Raw genomic sequence first — 16791 nt, 5'->3', positions numbered from 1 at the left:
GGAGGATGGGCTGATCCTCCTGCCATGGGCCTCCTCCAAAGCTCCTTTCAGCCTTCTCCTCTCCTCCAGCAATGGCTCTTGTGGAGGCTGAGGGGCGGTTTGGTGTGGCCTGGAAGTGCAGGAGGAGAGGACAGAGGGAGCTGTGAGTTTGCTGGGGGGCAGGGCCAGCCCTCAGTGCCATCAGCAGTGCCCAGCTGTGCTCAGGGCAGGTCCTGCCTCAGGGTGTGCACCTGTCCCTGAGCTCAGGGCAAGGGTCCTCCTGCTTTATTCTCAACCACACTCATAAGAGTGAGAGAGATACAAGAGGGTGCATACAAGAGAAACAGGCAGAAAACTGGAGGAAAAAGCAGCTGATTTTACAAAAAAATCTAAAGAGGGATATAATAGGTCAGAACAGACACAGTCACATCCACAATGAGAGAATTGTTTCTTCAGTGACTTTCCAGTCCTTCCCCATCGGTGTTGTTTGGGACAGTGCTTTTGGACAAGTCATCAAAAAACTCTCCAGGTGTCTCATGTGACAGTAGGGCTCATTGACTCCTCACTGGTGTGCGTGACTTCTGCAAAACGGGGATGGGGTGACTGGCTGCGACAGCTTCAGAAAGGGACAGAGCTACAACAGTGGGGGAAACTTCATGAGCTGATATTGCTGAAAGGATTTCCAAATTGACTTCATAGTCCTCAGCTCTTACTAACCTCTTTGACTCAGTGTATACACAGAGCCCCATGGCCTTTGGGGTTTCTGGGGAAATCCTCTGAAGCCGAGTGTTCTCTCTGTCAGTATGCTGAAGAGGTCTGTTGGAGCTACGTGGTGTGTGAGAGTGGGGCACTAAGGGACAGTCCTGACAGTCCTTCCAGTACACAGCCCCAGGCAGGCTCAGCTATTTGCCAGCTCAAGAGAAACTGGCAGCAGCTGGTGGCGGCAGCTGAGGAAATCTAGGGTGAGGGAGATGGCACAATGTAGGGACACTATTGGTGTCTTGTAACTGTGCTCTTTGTGACTCTGTCAAGGAACTATCAGTCCTTCACAGTGAAATGCACTGCAGCTTCTGATGACTCTCTGAGAGATTAATGTTTAGGGTTTATGAGGGCCAGCATCACAAACAAGAGTAGGAAAGGAAAAAGCGAAAGGAACACCCTCTCTTGACTCTCCCATGGGAAAGAAGCCGTGCTAAAAGGACAATGGGAGAACCATTAGGAGGATCTGAAGGCAGGAGCTAAACAAAGAGCTGCTGGAGACAGGATAGAGCACAGGCTGGATTTTTCAGGAGTCTGCACAGCAATGGTCAGCCTCTAATTTTCAGATCCTCAATCCAGCACTGGCACCAGCTTCTCCCTTGTCCCAGAGCAGAAAAGTAAGGAAACGTCTTCTGCAGTGCAATTGCCCAAGGAAGATAAAACCCAAAGAAGAACAAAACCCAAAGAAGAACAAAACCACTGGCCATAGTGTGTATGCAGAGGAATCTACTACAGTCTTTATTCACTAGACACTGAGATGGGTACTAAGGCTCATGGCAGCAGGAAAGTGACCAAGAAGTTCACATTTTGTGCAGCCCTCAGGTCACTTTGCTGCCTGGTGACATCCTCACTCTTCCTCTTCTATCCTCCTATGGAACTCGCGGCTCTTGGCTCGGAGCTTGTTGACCTGTGACTCTGCAATGTCAGCCCTCTCCTCGGCCTCCTCCAGCTCATGCTGGATCTTGCGGAACTTGGACAGGTTGACATTGGACAGTTCCTCCTGTGTGGGGAAAGGGAATCAGTGGTGAGGAGCCCAGGGCAGGGGCTTCATTCCTCTTGCACCTTGGCTTTGTTGAGCTGCAGCTTTTCCCTTGGAGGAAGGAACAAATCTCCATCCCATTTCTTCCACTTCTCACATGTCATCATCCTCACACATAGCTCCTCATCCTTGCCTTTGAGGAATATCCCTTGTAGAAGGAGCACAATGGGATTTAAACATAATTCTGCTCTGGAATGTGGGAAGGAAGCAAAATGGGCAGCTGGAAATGTGATTTTTTTAGTGCAGAATCAAATATTCAATTACATCTGCAGATCCTTAAGTGGGGTTAGGAATTTATGAGACAATGATTACAAGAGGCCTCCTCTCATAAATTGCCTTAACTGAACAAGAAGCCCTACACTGTGCTGGACTATTTCCACAATGAAGAAACTATGCTCAGGCAGTCTTAAATTCAGGGGCTGTAGGACTTATCTCAGGGCATCCCTGACTGCTGCATGCCTAGAAACAGGCAAATGTTCCTTGTACAATTATAAAAGCATAACACAAAGGTATTTGGGAGGGGAATTCCAATACCTTCCCTGTCTGCTATAAAAACTCTAAAAATAAGGTTTTTTTCTAAATTTCCTAATACATTGTGTTACTGATATTAGTTATAAGACTCCCTCTAGGTTGCTTTGTGGTTCTAATGCAAAATAAGTTAGGTGCATTTGCCCTCCTCGGTAGTCTTAATGATTCATTGGCAAGTCTGATTTATGATCCTTTCAGAGAATTAGAACTCAATTACTGATGAGTGGCATCTTCCAACTTTCTTGTATCTATCTCTGGGAAAGTGGTTCTTGCCAAGCACTCAGAGAGATACTTACAGCCTCCTCAGATTGTCTCTTGTAGGATTTCACTTTCATTTGCAGCTTGTCCACCAGATCCTGCAGCCTGAGCACATTCTTCCTGTCTTCCTCAGACTAAAGCAGTTGGCAAACACAATAGAGAGTCAATTCTTGGTTCTGCATCATGTGAGGTTAACAATTGTCCTTGGGGATGGTGTGAGCAAAATGTGACTCACTGTGAGAAAGCCCAGTGAGAGCAGGAGAGCTCCTGCCTTACCTGGTAGGTGAGTTCCTTCACCCTGCGCTCGTACTTGCGCACACCCTTCACGGCTTCAGCGCTGCGCTTCTGCTCAGCATCAACCTCCCCTTCCAGCTCCCGCACCTGCAAGGACAAGCCCAGCCCTGCAGCTGCCCTGGCAATGTCTCTCCAAGGAGGGACACGCTCACTCAGGCACAGCCCCAGCCCTACACACCCTGGCCTCCAGCTTCTGGATCTGCTTCTTCCCTCCCTTCAGTGCCAGCTGCTCGGCCTCATCCAAACGGTGCTGCAGGTCCTTCACTGTCTGGTCCAGGTTCTTCTTCATCCTCTCCAGGTGGGCACTGGTGTCCTGCTCCTTCTTCAGCTCTTCTGCCATCATGGCCGCCTGATCAGAGCAAAAGGTCAAAGCCATTTTGGGGCTGGAGATATTCTGGGGAGACTACATTCACCATCAGCAATGCCAGGAGCGCCCAACTCACATCTGTGATGGCCTTCTTGGCCTTCTCTTCAGCATTGCGGGCTTCCTGGATGGTATCCTCCATTTCACCCTGGATCTGGGCAATATCTGTTTCCAGCTTCTTCTTGGTGTTGATCAGGCTGGTGTTCTGTGCAATGGGAAGAACATGGCAAGAGTTGAATTCTAAATCCTACCATAATAACCCTTCTGCCTGAACAAAGACTTTCCCCCACCAGCTTCCTATTCTTACTCTGGAATTATTGTGAAAATGGTTGTTTACAAAATGTCAGGTATGGGCTTGGGCAACTGATGCAAAACACGCCTCTCCTTGGGGACAGCAGTTGTAAGGCCTTTCTAGTACTGCTGGTTCTCTGGTAAATTCCAGCCCTCTGTGTTTGGTCAGTGTCAACAGAGCTATTTGGTCCCTGCCCTGACCTGGGTGTGGAGGAGCTGCACACGTTCAGCAGCATCCAGAAGCTCCTGCTCAGCCACTTTCCTCGACCGCTCCGTCTGCTCCAGGGCTGCCCGGAGCTCCTCAATTTCAGCCTGCAGCAGGTTTGCTCTGCGCTCCACCATGGCCACCTGCTCCTTCAGGTCATCCTTTGTCCTAAGTGCATCATCCAGATGGATCTGGGTGTCCTGGAAGAAAAGAGAAAAGACATTAGTAGGTGTCCGTCGCTTGAGTGGCATAAATATCAGGGATCTCATTTTTCTCTTTCTGTAGCTCTGCTGAACGGACCTTGAGCACAGCCTGGGTGTTCCTCAGGTTCTTCTGTGCCTCTGCAGCCTGGCGGTTGGTATGGCTCAGCTGGATCTCCATTTCATTCAGGTCTCCTTCCATCTTCTTCTTCAGCCTCAAGGCTTCATTCCTGCTCCTGATCTCAGCATCCAAGCTGCTCTGCAAGGAATCCACAACTCGCAGGTGGTTTCTCTTCAGCTGGTCAATCTCCTCATCTTTCTCTGCTATCTTCCTGTCAATCTCAGCCTTCACTTGGTTGAGTTCAAGCTGCAAGCGCAGGATCTTCCCCTCCTCATGTTCCAGGGAGGCCTGGAAAAGTCGACACAAATATTGATAGCATTGATAAACCCATTGTTTGTTTTTTAGAGAATGATAGGATATTTCCAGAGATCTCCACTGTCTGCACTTCCCAGCCAGAAGAGAAGACAACCAAGGCCTTGTTAGCCCTATTTCCTCATTTCTTTACTGCAGACACCAGTGATTATGGTCATATACCTCAGCTTCCTCCAGAGCAGCCTGGATTTCAGATTTCTCCTGCTCAATCTGCTTCTTGACTTTCTCCAGCTCATGAATCGCCTTTCCTCCCTCCGCAATCTGCTCCGTGAGGTCGGAAATCTCCTCTGTGGGAACAAAGATCAATGGCATGGTCAGGCAGAGAGCAGAATGGGAAGGGCCTGTCCCACCAAGGTGACAGGCATCTCTGCAGACCTGCAGGCACAGAGCCATGAAGAATGGTGGGAATGGCTGATAGTGAGAAAGGCCAGGGAGGAGCAGAGGGCCAGGGACTTACGCTGCAAGTTCTTGTTCTCCCGCTTCATTGTTTCCAGGTGGTCCAAGGACTCCTCATAGGCATTCTTCATCTTGAACAGCTCCGTGCTCAGAGAGCGTGACTCCTTCTGCGAGGCCTCCAGCTCAGCCTGCGTTTCCTCATACTTCTGCTTCCATTCTGCCAGGATCTGAAGAGAAACGGGGGGTGAATAGGGCTGTGGCCATCACAGGGCCCTGCTCTGACCAGGAGTGCTGGTGCTGGAGGCCAAAAGACCTTGTCAAAGTTCTTCTGCTTCTTATCCAGAGCAGCACAGGCAGCATTGGATTTCTCCACATCAATCATCAGGTCCTCCACTTCATTCTGCAGCCTCTGCTTTGTCTTTTCCAGGGAGGCACATTTGGCATTGACAGCCTCAACCTGTTCCTCTGCATCCTGCAGGCGCTGGGCCAGCTTCTTCCTGGGAGAAGACATAAGGTCAGCTCACATTAATACTGAGCATCAGTGCGTGCTTGCTTTTTATTATAGTGTGCCTAAGCAATTTGCAGTTTTCAGTCACACAGTGCTAAGGGCTACATATACACTGTCCTTAGACTTTGCTTTTACTATCGTACTAAATATATTATAGGATAAAATTTCTCATTTCTATTGCTCTTCCGCAAATCAGATTTGTGACTTATTTCTCATAATAAAGTAATGTTTCCCTTGCAATGTCACCTTTGAATTTTCAGTCTTATTTTTCTGCTTTTTCTGTCACCACTCACTTGGCCTCCTCGAGCTCCTCTGTGCGCTGAATTGCGTCCGTCTCGTATTTGGTTCTCCACTGGGCCACTTCACTGTTGGCCTTGGACAGGGCTCGCTGCAGCTCCCCCTTGGCCTCCTGCTCCTCCTCATATTGTTCCCGGAGCAAGTCACAGTCGTGGCGAGCGGACTGCAGGGCATGGGCCAGGGCGTTCTTGGCCTTAAGGGACAATTGGGTTGGGACAATTAATTTCCCGTAGATAGTAAAATGTTAACTTGATGAATGTTGTTGAAAATTCCTGGATTATGACATTTAATGTCAGACCAAGAAGAAATGGCATATTCCTTCCATGTTTTGAGAATCTAGAATGTTTTTTCAGGAGAGATGATGGGTAAATTCTAAATGACAGCTATACAAGTGCGAATCATTGAATCCTTTTGAATATGTTCTAAAGTTTCAGCTGCCACTGTAAAAAGGTAGATTAAGATGTGCATTTTCTTTTTAGATATGTCTCAATCATTTTTTATATGTCATAATAAATTGATTAAAGACCTAAAATTTTTTTTCCCTGTCTCAGTATCCACATCGGGGGGGATGTCTTCCTCAGCTTTTCATACCACAGAGGGAGGAGATAAGATTTCTCACCTTGCTTGATAGCTCAAAAATTAAAATGATACAGCTAACATTCTGATTTTATGTGAGAGTAGGAAATATAAAGTAAACAGATTCCCAATCCAAATCAACCCCCTACAGGAAGTAACTTTACCTTTATTTCTTCCTCCAAATGTCTCTTTAGTTCCTCAATCTGTTGAGTGAATGCCTGTTTGCTTCTGGATAACTGAGATATCAAACCATCTTTTTCTTCCACCTGACGTGAATATTCACCTAAGAAGGATTTCAGACAGATTGCCATTTAGAATCAATATTAAATCAATATTTTTTAAGCACAGTATACCAGATTACAGAGAAGAGATCAATTTGAGTAAAGCATAAAACTTTTTCCTTATTATCACTGGTTACAGTTGTTCCATTTTGAGAGGATATAGGGGTGTATTACCTGACTCTGTCTGCAGACGAGCTCTTTGAGCATTGAGGTCATTGATCATGCGCTGATGCTCTTCTTCCTTGGTCTTAATCTCACTCAGCTGATCTTCCAGAGTGCGGCACATCTTCTCCAGGTTGGCCTGTGCATCAAAGTCACATAAAAAAAGAGGACTACCACTAAGTTCTAGCATACTATTCTCAAAGTGAAAAACAATGCAACTGGATGTGATAGCAGAATATAATCAGAATCAAAATCATGTATTAGGATATGTATAATAGGGCAGTAACATGACAGAAACTCCATACCTTGGCTTTGGAGACAGACTCCATGTTACTGGCCAAGTCATCAATCTCCATCTTCAGCTCACTCTTCTCCTTCTCCAGCTTCTGCTTCACGCGTTGCAGGTTGTCGATCTGCTCGCCCAGCTCAGCTGTGCTGTCCGCGTGCTTCTTGCGCAGGGCGGCAGCCGTGGCTTCGTGCTGCAGCGTGGCCTCTTCCAGGTCACGGCGCATCTTCTGGAACTCTGCCTCACGCTTCTTGTTCATCTCCACCTGAGCTGCTGTGGCCCCTCCTGCTTCTTCCAGGCGCTCGCTGATCTCCTCCAGCTCCCTGGACAGGTCAGCACGATGCTTCTCTGCTTTAGCGCGAGAGGTTCGCTCTGCCTCAATTTCCTCCTCCAGCTCCTCAATGCGGGCCTGCAGAACAGCAGGGACCCTTCACAGCTGTGCCCTCCTCCTGCCTGAGCTGAGCTGAGCAAGGCAGGGCAAGGAACAGAGACTTGCCTGCAGCTCCTTGATCTTCTTCTGAAGTTGTACGCCCAGGGCTTGTTCATCCTCAATGTTGCTCTGGATCTGGCTGATTTCAAAGTCTTTCCTTTGGGACAAGTGAACTGTGTTAGAACTCAAAGAAACAAGACAAGTGCTGCAGCCCAGCACTCAGGTGCCCCAGAGCCACACTTACTTCTTCAGTTTCTCATCCAGCTGCTGCTTATCATTCTCCAAATCCATGATGCTGTCCTGGGCCAGCTTCAGGTCTCCTTCCAGTTTCCTCTTAACTCTCTCCAGGTCCACACGCAGTTTCTTCTCTTGCTCCAGGGACCCTTCCAGCTAAACACAACAAGACCATCAGGGCTCTACACAGCCCCATTGGACTCCCTGTTCCTGCTCTATGTCTTTGTGCTTACATCATCCACTTGCTGTTCCAGCTTGCTTTTGGCTTTGGTCAGAGTATTGACTTTGTCTTCCTCTGCCTGCAGGTCATCCAGGGTCTGCTGATGGGCCTCTTGGAGGGCTTTCTTCTCCTTTGTCAGCTTCACAATAGTCTCATCCAGGGCTGCCATCTCCTCAGTAAGGTTTTTCACCTTTGAGAAGAAGGGAACAAGCACAGACAGAAAATGGTGCTTAAAACTTTGTAACAACACAAGTTTTTCCGGAGTGTGAGTGACAGGTTCTACCTCATACCTTGTTTTCAGTGGCATGTTTTTCCTTCTCCACCTTGGCCAGTGTTAGCTCAAGGTCATCAATATCTTTCTTCAGCTCTGAACATTCATCCTCCAGCTTCCTCTTCTTGGCTGTCAGATCAGCATTAATTTCTTCTTCATCCTCTGCCCTTTCTGTCAGCTCCTTAATTTTGGCTTCCAGCTGGATTTTGTTTTTGATGAGCTGGTCGCACCTTTCCTCAGCATCAGCCAAGCTATCTGCTTCCTGGTGGATAGAAAAAATTTTGTGGATTCTTATGTTTTGAAATTTCTCTGCTCTGACTCTTTTAATCCTGTGTAGCAGCTGAACCTGACCTTCAACTCCAGCAACAGAAGGATCTTAACTGCTAGTTACCAAGCAAAGAGAGGATGGCTTTTCGTGCACCTGTATCCACAAGTACAACTTTCAAGTGTGGTTTGCTTTTTGCCACAAAATTAATTCATTGTTCTACCTCTTGTCAAGAATCTACATTTGCCTCCTTCCTCTGAAGACAAGAGCACTGAATCCTAGTTTAAACTCTCTGTATCTTTACAGTGGCTGTCAGAGTGCTTACCACATCACTGCTAGCATTTGTTTCCTCACCTTCACATACATATATTATAATATCCCAAATTTATAACTTTTGGTCTTCTATAGTCTGATCTTCTGTTCATAAAGAACAGTCTGAATGTATAGACTTATTTTCTGAGTGATAAAATAAAGGTGATAAACTTACAGCCTGTACTTGGAGCTGCAGGTCATTTTTCTCCTGCACCAGTTTCACCATTTTCTCCTCCAGCTCCTTCCGCTTTGCCTCAGACTTTGCAAGCTCCTCCTTCGTTTTCTCAAACTCTTGTTTCATGTTGGCCATTTCCTTCTCAGACTCTGCACTCTTCAGCAAAGGCTTGATCTTGAAGAACAGCTTCATCCATGGCCAGTGTTTGACATTCATGAATGCACGAATGTTGTACTGGATGCAGAAGATGGACTCCCTGAGGCATAATTAAAATATACAATGAATATTCTCTGTTTGATGAGAGTCAACACTTCCCCCCAAGCAGAGTGACTCTTTAACTGAAGAAGAGGAAGGTGTACCTGCGCTCCACCATTCTCTGGTACTCCACCCTCATCAGGAAGCCCCTGCACCTGGCCTGGGTGCGGGTGATGAGCTGTGCCAGCTTCTCATCCCTCATCTCCTCCAGGAGCCCCAGCAGCCCAGCTTTGAAGAACACCTTGAGAGAGGGAACATTGCAGCTCATCACTGTCAGGTAGAGAGAGCAAAGCCCAGGCAGGCAGTGAATGGGGGGGTTTGTACCTTGGTGTGTCCAAATTTGTACTGGGTATGATCCACATCAATTGACCCAAGGAGCTTCTCAGAAGCCTTCTTGCTATCGATGAACTGTCCCTCAGGGATGGCACTGGCATTAAGCACCTTGTATCTGTGGAATCAGAAGTAGATAAGGCTATTTTTTTCCAAGTAACATGCAGTCGCCTCTAAACCCCATCAACAGTTTTTGAAAACAGAGCACAGCCTAAATGGACCCACGAATAAGCCAACATTGCTTTTAATGATGCTGACAAGAGCAGAGCTCTTACCTCTGTTTGAAGTCAGCATAGAGGACTCTGCTGGGGAACCCTTTCCTGCAGATCCTGATCCCTTCCAGCACGCCGTTACAGCGCAGCTGGTGCAGCACCAGCTCGTGCTCCATGGCACCTGGCAATGCAGAGCACAAATGAGGGGCACAGATTGCAGTGCAGAGGGGAATGGATGTATCAGAGCAGGGATCTTTCAGCTTGGGGTTCTTACCAGGTGTTTTAGTCTCATTGGGGATGATGCAGCGCACAAAGTGGGGGTGAGTGCTCCGCAGATTGGTCATCAGCTTGTTCAGATTCTCCTAGAGGAACCAGTTACCAGTGTGAGTTTCCTTGTATCTAGTGTTTGATGCACCAAGGTAATGATTTTACAAACTTCTCAAGCTGGGTTTTGACCATTTCCATAAAGCCACAGAAACCAAAAAATTTCTTCTATTTGAAGATACTGAGCACCAGACTGAAATACTGCAGTGCTGCTCTTAGTTCAGTGAAAACTTATATAAAATTTCACACGTTCACAAAAAAATAAATTACTTAGATTTTTCACATTCTGCCTTAAGAAGTCAATCTACTTGAGTTTTAAGAAATAGGGATTTTTTTACAATGAGATATCTATTTCCTTGGAAATTATTTTCAACTCCTCAACAGAAATGCAGGAATACTAGTATTACATTTCTAGTTTGACTCAAGGACATAAAAATATGAATATCTGAATGATATCTGCTAATAAAAAAAAATAATCAAGAAAACTACCACAAATTAGGCTTCCATAATTTTGAAGACTGAATGCTATTTTTTGGACGTATTTGCAAAGTTAAAATTGACCGTGGAAAACCTGATGTGGAATTCCCAAAGAAATTTACCATCTTTATAGTAATATAAAGTAGCTCCTTCAAATTTAATATTAGCTTACCCCCTTTCTGCACATTTCAGAGATATCAGATACAGCACTATACCCGGAAAAGAGCTGAGACAGTCTGGAAGGAAGAACCCTTCTTCTTGCCTCCTTTCTTGCCACCACCAGCCTCTGCAAATTGAATAAAGAAAAACAACATTTTAAAATTACCATGAAACAACTTTAAATGTTTAGAGATTATGGCTTTAATTCTTTGACAAGTATGCCACATTAAAAATACAATTTTCATAAAACTGACCTGCATCTGCTCCACCATAGTTGGCAAAGAGTAAAGCCAGGGTCTTCACAGATGATTTCTGGTACAGCCCAATGACAGTTTCATTCAGAGGGTCCTTGTTCTTCTCCAGCCACCCAGAGATGTTGTAGTCCACTGTGCCAGCATAGTGCACCAGGGAAAAGTGGGCCTCAACCTTGCCTTTGGCAGGCTTGGGCTTCTGGAAGTTGTTGGACTTGCCCAGGTGCTGGTCATAGAGCTTGTTCTTGAAAGAGGTGTCAGTTGCCTTGGGGAACATGCACTCCTCTTCCAGGATGGAGAAAATGCCCATGGGCTGGGAGAAATTATGACAGACAAAAGGGTGAAACAGATTAGAAAGGAGACATCTCTTGGTTGGAAGGTTGCTGAAGTCAGAAAAGGAAGCTGTTCCCCTAGTGACTTTTAAGTCAGAGAAAATCAACTAAGGCTCAATATTTTCAGTGTTGCTGTTTCATTCAAAATTATGGAAATGCCTTTGCTGATGAAATTATTATAGATATGACAATGTGAAATACTGTTCTCTCCATAAAACCTGTTTAGTGTTAAGTACTTAGAGAACATGACCACCTCTTTCCCTTCATTCTGTAATTTGGCAATGAATTCTCTAACCAAAAGCCCTTCGTGATCTCCAAAAACACTTTTACCCTGTTGTCACTTTCACAGAGTATATATTTGAAGAAGCCAAAATATCCTCACATGCTTTTTAGTTGTTTCTCTTGGCAAGCATAGAACACCCAATTTATATTAAACTTGAACAGGAAGGATACCTTCTCAATGAGCTCAATGCAGGCAGCCAGGTCCATCCCAAAATCAATGAATGTCCACTCAATGCCCTCCTTCTTGTATTCCTCCTGCTCCAGCACGAACATGTGGTGGTTGAAGAACTGTTGCAGTTTCTCATTGGTGAAGTTGATGCACAGCTGCTCAAAGCTGTTGTACTGCCAGACATAAAAAGACATGCAGCCTTTTCAAGGATCAGCAATAATACCAAGGTGTTTTCTTGTACAATCCTAATTCACCATGTCTTATACTTTAAGTACAAGTCCCCTTCCTGTGTAGTTTTCCTTTGCTATCTCTCCAGGATATTTTGAAAAGAGAAGTTTTTAATTTAGAGCACTGAGAAGATTTGTTTTCTATTCTCTTGTTTTTTCAGGATTAAAAACATGATTCCAAAAGCCCTACAAGAAACTGTAGGGAGATGAAATATATTTCAAAATCCTCAATTATAGTTCTACAAAAATTCTAGGAAATCTGTGCTCCTTACATCAAAGATCTCGAAGCCAGCAATGTCCAGGACACCAATGAAGTACTGCCTGGGCTGCTTCGTGTCCAGCTGTTGGTTGATACGAACAACCATCCACAGGAACATCTTCTCGTAGACAGCCTTTGCCAGGGCGCCCACTGAATTGTTCACCTAAAGCATAAAGAAAGCTTTGGAGGTTACTCTACACAGCAGAGGAGACTCAGTGGGAACCATCACAGCATGCTCCACATTACCATGTTTTTTCTACCTGCTGCACAGTTTGGCCCTTGGTCACGTATTCATTCCCCACCTTGACTCGGGGGTAGCAGAGGGCCTTGAGCAGGTCTGCTGAGTTCAGACCCATCAGGTAGGCAGCCTTGTCAGCAACTATCACCAGAAAAGACAGAAGAATAGATATTAAAAAATTAAAAAGTCAGTGCTGGACTGTCCCAATAGTGTTCTCCACAAGGTTGCACAACAGTATCTGTCAAAGCTACAAAGCTAATTTCTCTTTTGTGTTCAGGACTCAGAGTCTATAACTCTTTCTGAGCTTCAGTTTCTGCAAACATTCTTCAAGAGAGCTCACTGCCTTTATCCTCTTTGAGGTGTCAGTATGGAACTTCAAACTTTTTAGACATATAGCAGGAGGATTTATCACTCAGAAAGATCGAGATATAGACTGTTATTCCTACTGTGACAGAGATTAATGAAGTACACATTCAGAGTTCTCTCCAGTAGGAAAGGGTGAAGAAAAGCACAACCTTCTGTCTTGTTAGGCTCCATACTACAACAGAGGTTGCAAGGTGTATTTCACCTTAAGTATGATTAGCAATGTTACAGCAATTGACATGCAAGTCTTCTGGCTTACTGTCAATGTACACTGAATCTCTTCTATAGTAGTCACAGAGGAAAAAGTACAGGTATCATTAAATGAGATAAATGCCTCAACTGGCATTTAGTCATGGAGCAACTACTGTTATTCTTAGTTTACACATTTAAAGCCTGAAATCTGCTTAAGTCCTTATGTAATGAAGACTATCTCCTTTGGAAAGGTTGCTGACTCCGCTGATACCTTCTGTGCCATCAGGCTCTGCCTGCTCCTCACGCTGTTTCTGCTTGAACTTCAGGTTCCCATAGTGCATGACAGCCCCTGTCAGCTTGTAGATGGCTGTTTTCTCATCAGCACTGAAACCCAGGATGTCAATGGCACTCTGGCAACAGAAACACAATGTACATATACCAGGGCTCAAGTCCACCAGATGATCATTTGGTAAAGTTACTCACATCTGTGGCCATCAGCTCCTCCTGATCATCAATGCTGGGGACCGTGATCTCACCTTGACTCACAAAGTGGAAATCATAAGGATTGGTGGTAATGAGAAGCATGTCTGAAAGCAACAGAAGGAGAAAAACCAGCTTAATTTAGTTTCCAGATAACACAATGAACTATTGCTCAGTGATCTTCCTTCAAAAAAAGTTAGTCATTTCTCCTACCAATTAGCTCTGGCTTCTTGTTGGACATGATCTGATAAAAGATGTGGTAGCTCCTTTCCGCCTTGAGCTGGAAAGTGACTCTGGACTTCTCCAGCAGATCTGGCAAGGAAGGTAGGACACAGTCAAGCACAAGGAGTGGGGAAGGCTGGAGGGAAGGGGGATCCGGCCAGAAGGGTCTTACATGTTTCAATATCAGCAGAAGCCAGTTTGCCTGTGGCACCAAAATGGATTCTGATGAATTTACCCTGAAAACAGCAGAAAAGTCAATTGAGATTTATTTTACCAGTCTGGACAGCAAGAATATCCAAATTGGTGTTGACAGTTGTATCAATTAATAACTCACAAAGCGTGAGGAGTTGTCGTTCCTCACGGTCTTGGCATTTCCAAAGGCCTCCAGCAGTGGGTTGGCGCTGATGATTTGATCCTCAAGCGTTCCCTGCAGGATGATAATTATTGCTAGTTATCCTTTCCAAAAATCATGTCAAGAACAAAGGAAAGCATTGATCCCAACATGTATCAACTAATTTACCTGCATTTTGCCTGATCCATGTTCTTCCTTTTTCTTGTCCCCACTGGCTGCAATTGTTGCAAAGTACTGGATGACACGCTTTGTGTTCACAGTCTTCCCGGCCCCGGATTCTCCGCTGCCAAAGCCAAGAGAGAAGCAGAGGGTGCGTGGTCAGGCAGGAGGTGCCCTGGCACCGGGCAGCCCCGCAGGGACCCGCGCAGGGGGGTACCTACGTGATCAGGATGGACTGGTTCTCACGATCTGTGAAGAGACAGAGGTAAGAAACAGAGGTAAGAAAAGACAAATAAGAAATCCAAGAACTAGGAAAAAAATAAGAGCTGAAGCTTCCACAGGATCCAGGAAAAGAAAATAGCAAAAAGTGCCCAGGGAATTCTAGTAGATACTTTTGATGCTGCCAGCAGTAGTGCAGCTTTTAGCAACTGGTTCTATACAAAGGAATTGCTGCAGAGAAACTTCGGTAATCTTATGCCTTTCCTGACACTGTCTTTCCATCAAGCTACTTATTTCTCTTTTAATAGGAAAGTACAGGTTAGGAAAAATTGAGGTTGTAAATGTTTTGTATGTAAATTCTTCTGAAGGTAAAAGTCTCTAGAATAATCTTAACAGAATTTGGAGGCATCATTAATTACAGAAATATCTGACCAACATCTTTCATCCTTTTTCACCTCTATTTTTTAAATCCCTATATATACAGAAATTATGCATTCTTGAGATTATATGTTGACAACATTCATTTTTTATTTTTCCATTCTGAATGTATTTCCCAGAGACTAAGAAAAGAACAGGAGAAGTTCTAAAATCCTGCACACCTTTCATTTCAATGCATATATAACAAAGAGAAAATAAGAGGTGAAAGGAAGAGGGAAAAGTGGCAAAAAATTTTTTTAAGTTGTTCAATTTAAATGCTAAAAGCTTTATTTTTTCCTTGATTTTTTTAAATGAAGCTTACTTTTCACTATACAGTGCAATTGATTTATAGATGCAGCTACAGATCAATGCATGAGTTTCAGAGATCATTAAAGGCTGTATGTAATTTAGATCACATGGCCATCATCTACATCATGAAATCCATTTGCATATTATGTTCCTCAGGTGAGTCTTACATACCACTTTAAGGTAGAGCTCTCTGTTTTCTTTGTCAGCACTGATGCTTGAAAATTTAAATTTATATTATGCACATCATTTATAGGGTATGTGTCATTTAACTGCACCCTGTACTCTCCATCTGAGACTAATTTAAAGATTAACATACATAAATCCATCCATATATGTAAGATTCCATTATAGGCATAATGGACCGCAAAATAGGCAATTTCTTTCAAGTGAATTTACACCCTCTAGGTTATGTCCAGGTTTTAGTGATTCTAATGAGAGCACTGACACTCAGCTCTCACAGACCATTAGAGTTAAGTGCATTAACATTCCATTAATTTCACACACACAATTTTTTTTAAGTGTGGCACCATATTTCCAGAGAATACCCTACATTGCCCTCTACAGATAGACAATTTCAAGAGCAGCTCAAAGGAAATCAAGCACTCACCAGTCAGCATGGACTGATAGGCATTGTCAGAGATGGAGAAGATGTGTGGAGGGGCCTCCTGGCGCTTCTTGCCTCGGTAGGCCAACACCACCTCGGGGTTGTACACCGGCAGCCACTTGTAGGGGTTGACGGTGACGCAGAAGAGACCCGAGTAGGTCTGCAAGGAAGGGACACAGCACCTTGGCTTCCCCTGAGGCTGGCCCAGCAGCTGCTGAGGCTGCCCAGAGGAAGCTGCTGCTGCCACTTACGTAGATCATCCAGGCTGCGTAACGCTCTTTGAGGTTGTACAGCACAGCGGGTTCGTGCAGGTGGGTCATCATGGCCATGTCCTCGATTTTGTCATACTTGGGAGGGTTCATTGAGAAGACTTGGTCTTCCTTCACAGTCAGGGTCTGCCAAGAAAACAAAAGATCCAGATGTATCACCTAAAACCTCAAAGTGGGGATCAAATTTTGTCCTTCAACCTTGTTTTTGACTCACCTCTCCCCCTTCAGTCTTGACAGTGACTTTTCCCGATTCCCTGCCCGTGATTGTCCCTTTCACAAAGGATTCTTTGGGATGAGCCACAAAGACTGATGACTTGGCATCAAAAGGTTTGTTCTGGGCTGCAATTCTCTCCTTCTCCGATTTTCGGAGGTAAGGAGCTGCCTCCCCAAAAACAGCCATCTCAGCATCTCCGGAGGCCATGGCTGTCCTCTAATGAAAGCTTGTCAGCAGAGGTGCCTTGTGAAGAACAAAATGTTATTGGTCATCAAGAAGAATAATACAGTTAATACCAACGAGAAAGCTCCTTGCTCCTTGCTCTTTAGCAAATAAATTCCTGGTTAGTCTCCAAAATAAACTCTTAGGAAAACACCAATTAAATCCACTTTGATTTGAAGTTAAAAGTACCCTAGTCTGAACTCCAGAGTAAGACTTAGACTTCTACAACATATAGATCTTGTAACAGTAAACAGACCATCTAAATATTGAGTACAGTTTGGTAAGTCATCCTGAACTCTGACAAGGTTTGAGTTTTTCTCATAAAAGAATCTAGTAATAGAAAAATCACTCTCTGTTCGGGTCCTTAATTATCAGCCATGAGTCTTCAAGTACTTTCTTGCTGAAAGGATTACCTTTTCTATTAAGAATAAAAAATTACTTCATTTTTTAGATCTTCCCTACTTCCAACTATATAGCCTAAGCAAATTCAG

The 16791-nt window shown here is 44.7% G+C and overlaps 1 protein-coding gene across 1 annotated transcript; it reads right to left on the bottom strand.

Moving 5' to 3' along the window:
* Positions 1-1585: 1585 nt before the first annotated feature.
* LOC136566478 (myosin heavy chain, skeletal muscle, adult-like) lies at positions 1586-16285 on the bottom strand. The gene is made up of 38 exons (XM_066565633.1): positions 16079-16285; positions 15847-15990; positions 15599-15755; positions 14268-14295; positions 14056-14170; positions 13870-13962; positions 13708-13771; positions 13527-13625; positions 13317-13420; positions 13105-13243; positions 12301-12419; positions 12054-12203; positions 11557-11727; positions 10775-11084; positions 10577-10647; positions 9835-9922; positions 9624-9741; positions 9343-9466; positions 9123-9259; positions 8764-9019; positions 8031-8273; positions 7754-7930; positions 7531-7676; positions 7353-7443; positions 6876-7265; positions 6583-6709; positions 6292-6410; positions 5548-5744; positions 5060-5243; positions 4808-4973; positions 4513-4637; positions 4018-4326; positions 3714-3917; positions 3301-3426; positions 3036-3206; positions 2840-2944; positions 2602-2697; positions 1586-1738 (listed from the first exon to the last, which is right to left on the bottom strand). The coding sequence occupies exons 1-38, from the start codon at positions 16283-16285 to the stop codon at positions 1586-1588; spliced, it is 5823 nt and encodes a 1940-aa protein (XP_066421730.1).
* Positions 16286-16791: the final 506 nt, after the last annotated feature.

The sequence above is a fragment of the Molothrus aeneus genome, chromosome 25, assembly GCF_037042795.1.
Source record: "Molothrus aeneus isolate 106 chromosome 25, BPBGC_Maene_1.0, whole genome shotgun sequence".
NCBI lineage: Eukaryota > Metazoa > Chordata > Aves > Passeriformes > Icteridae > Molothrus > Molothrus aeneus.
Note: the sequence above shows the minus strand (reverse complement) of the source record. Positions and strands in the feature narration are given on the sequence as shown.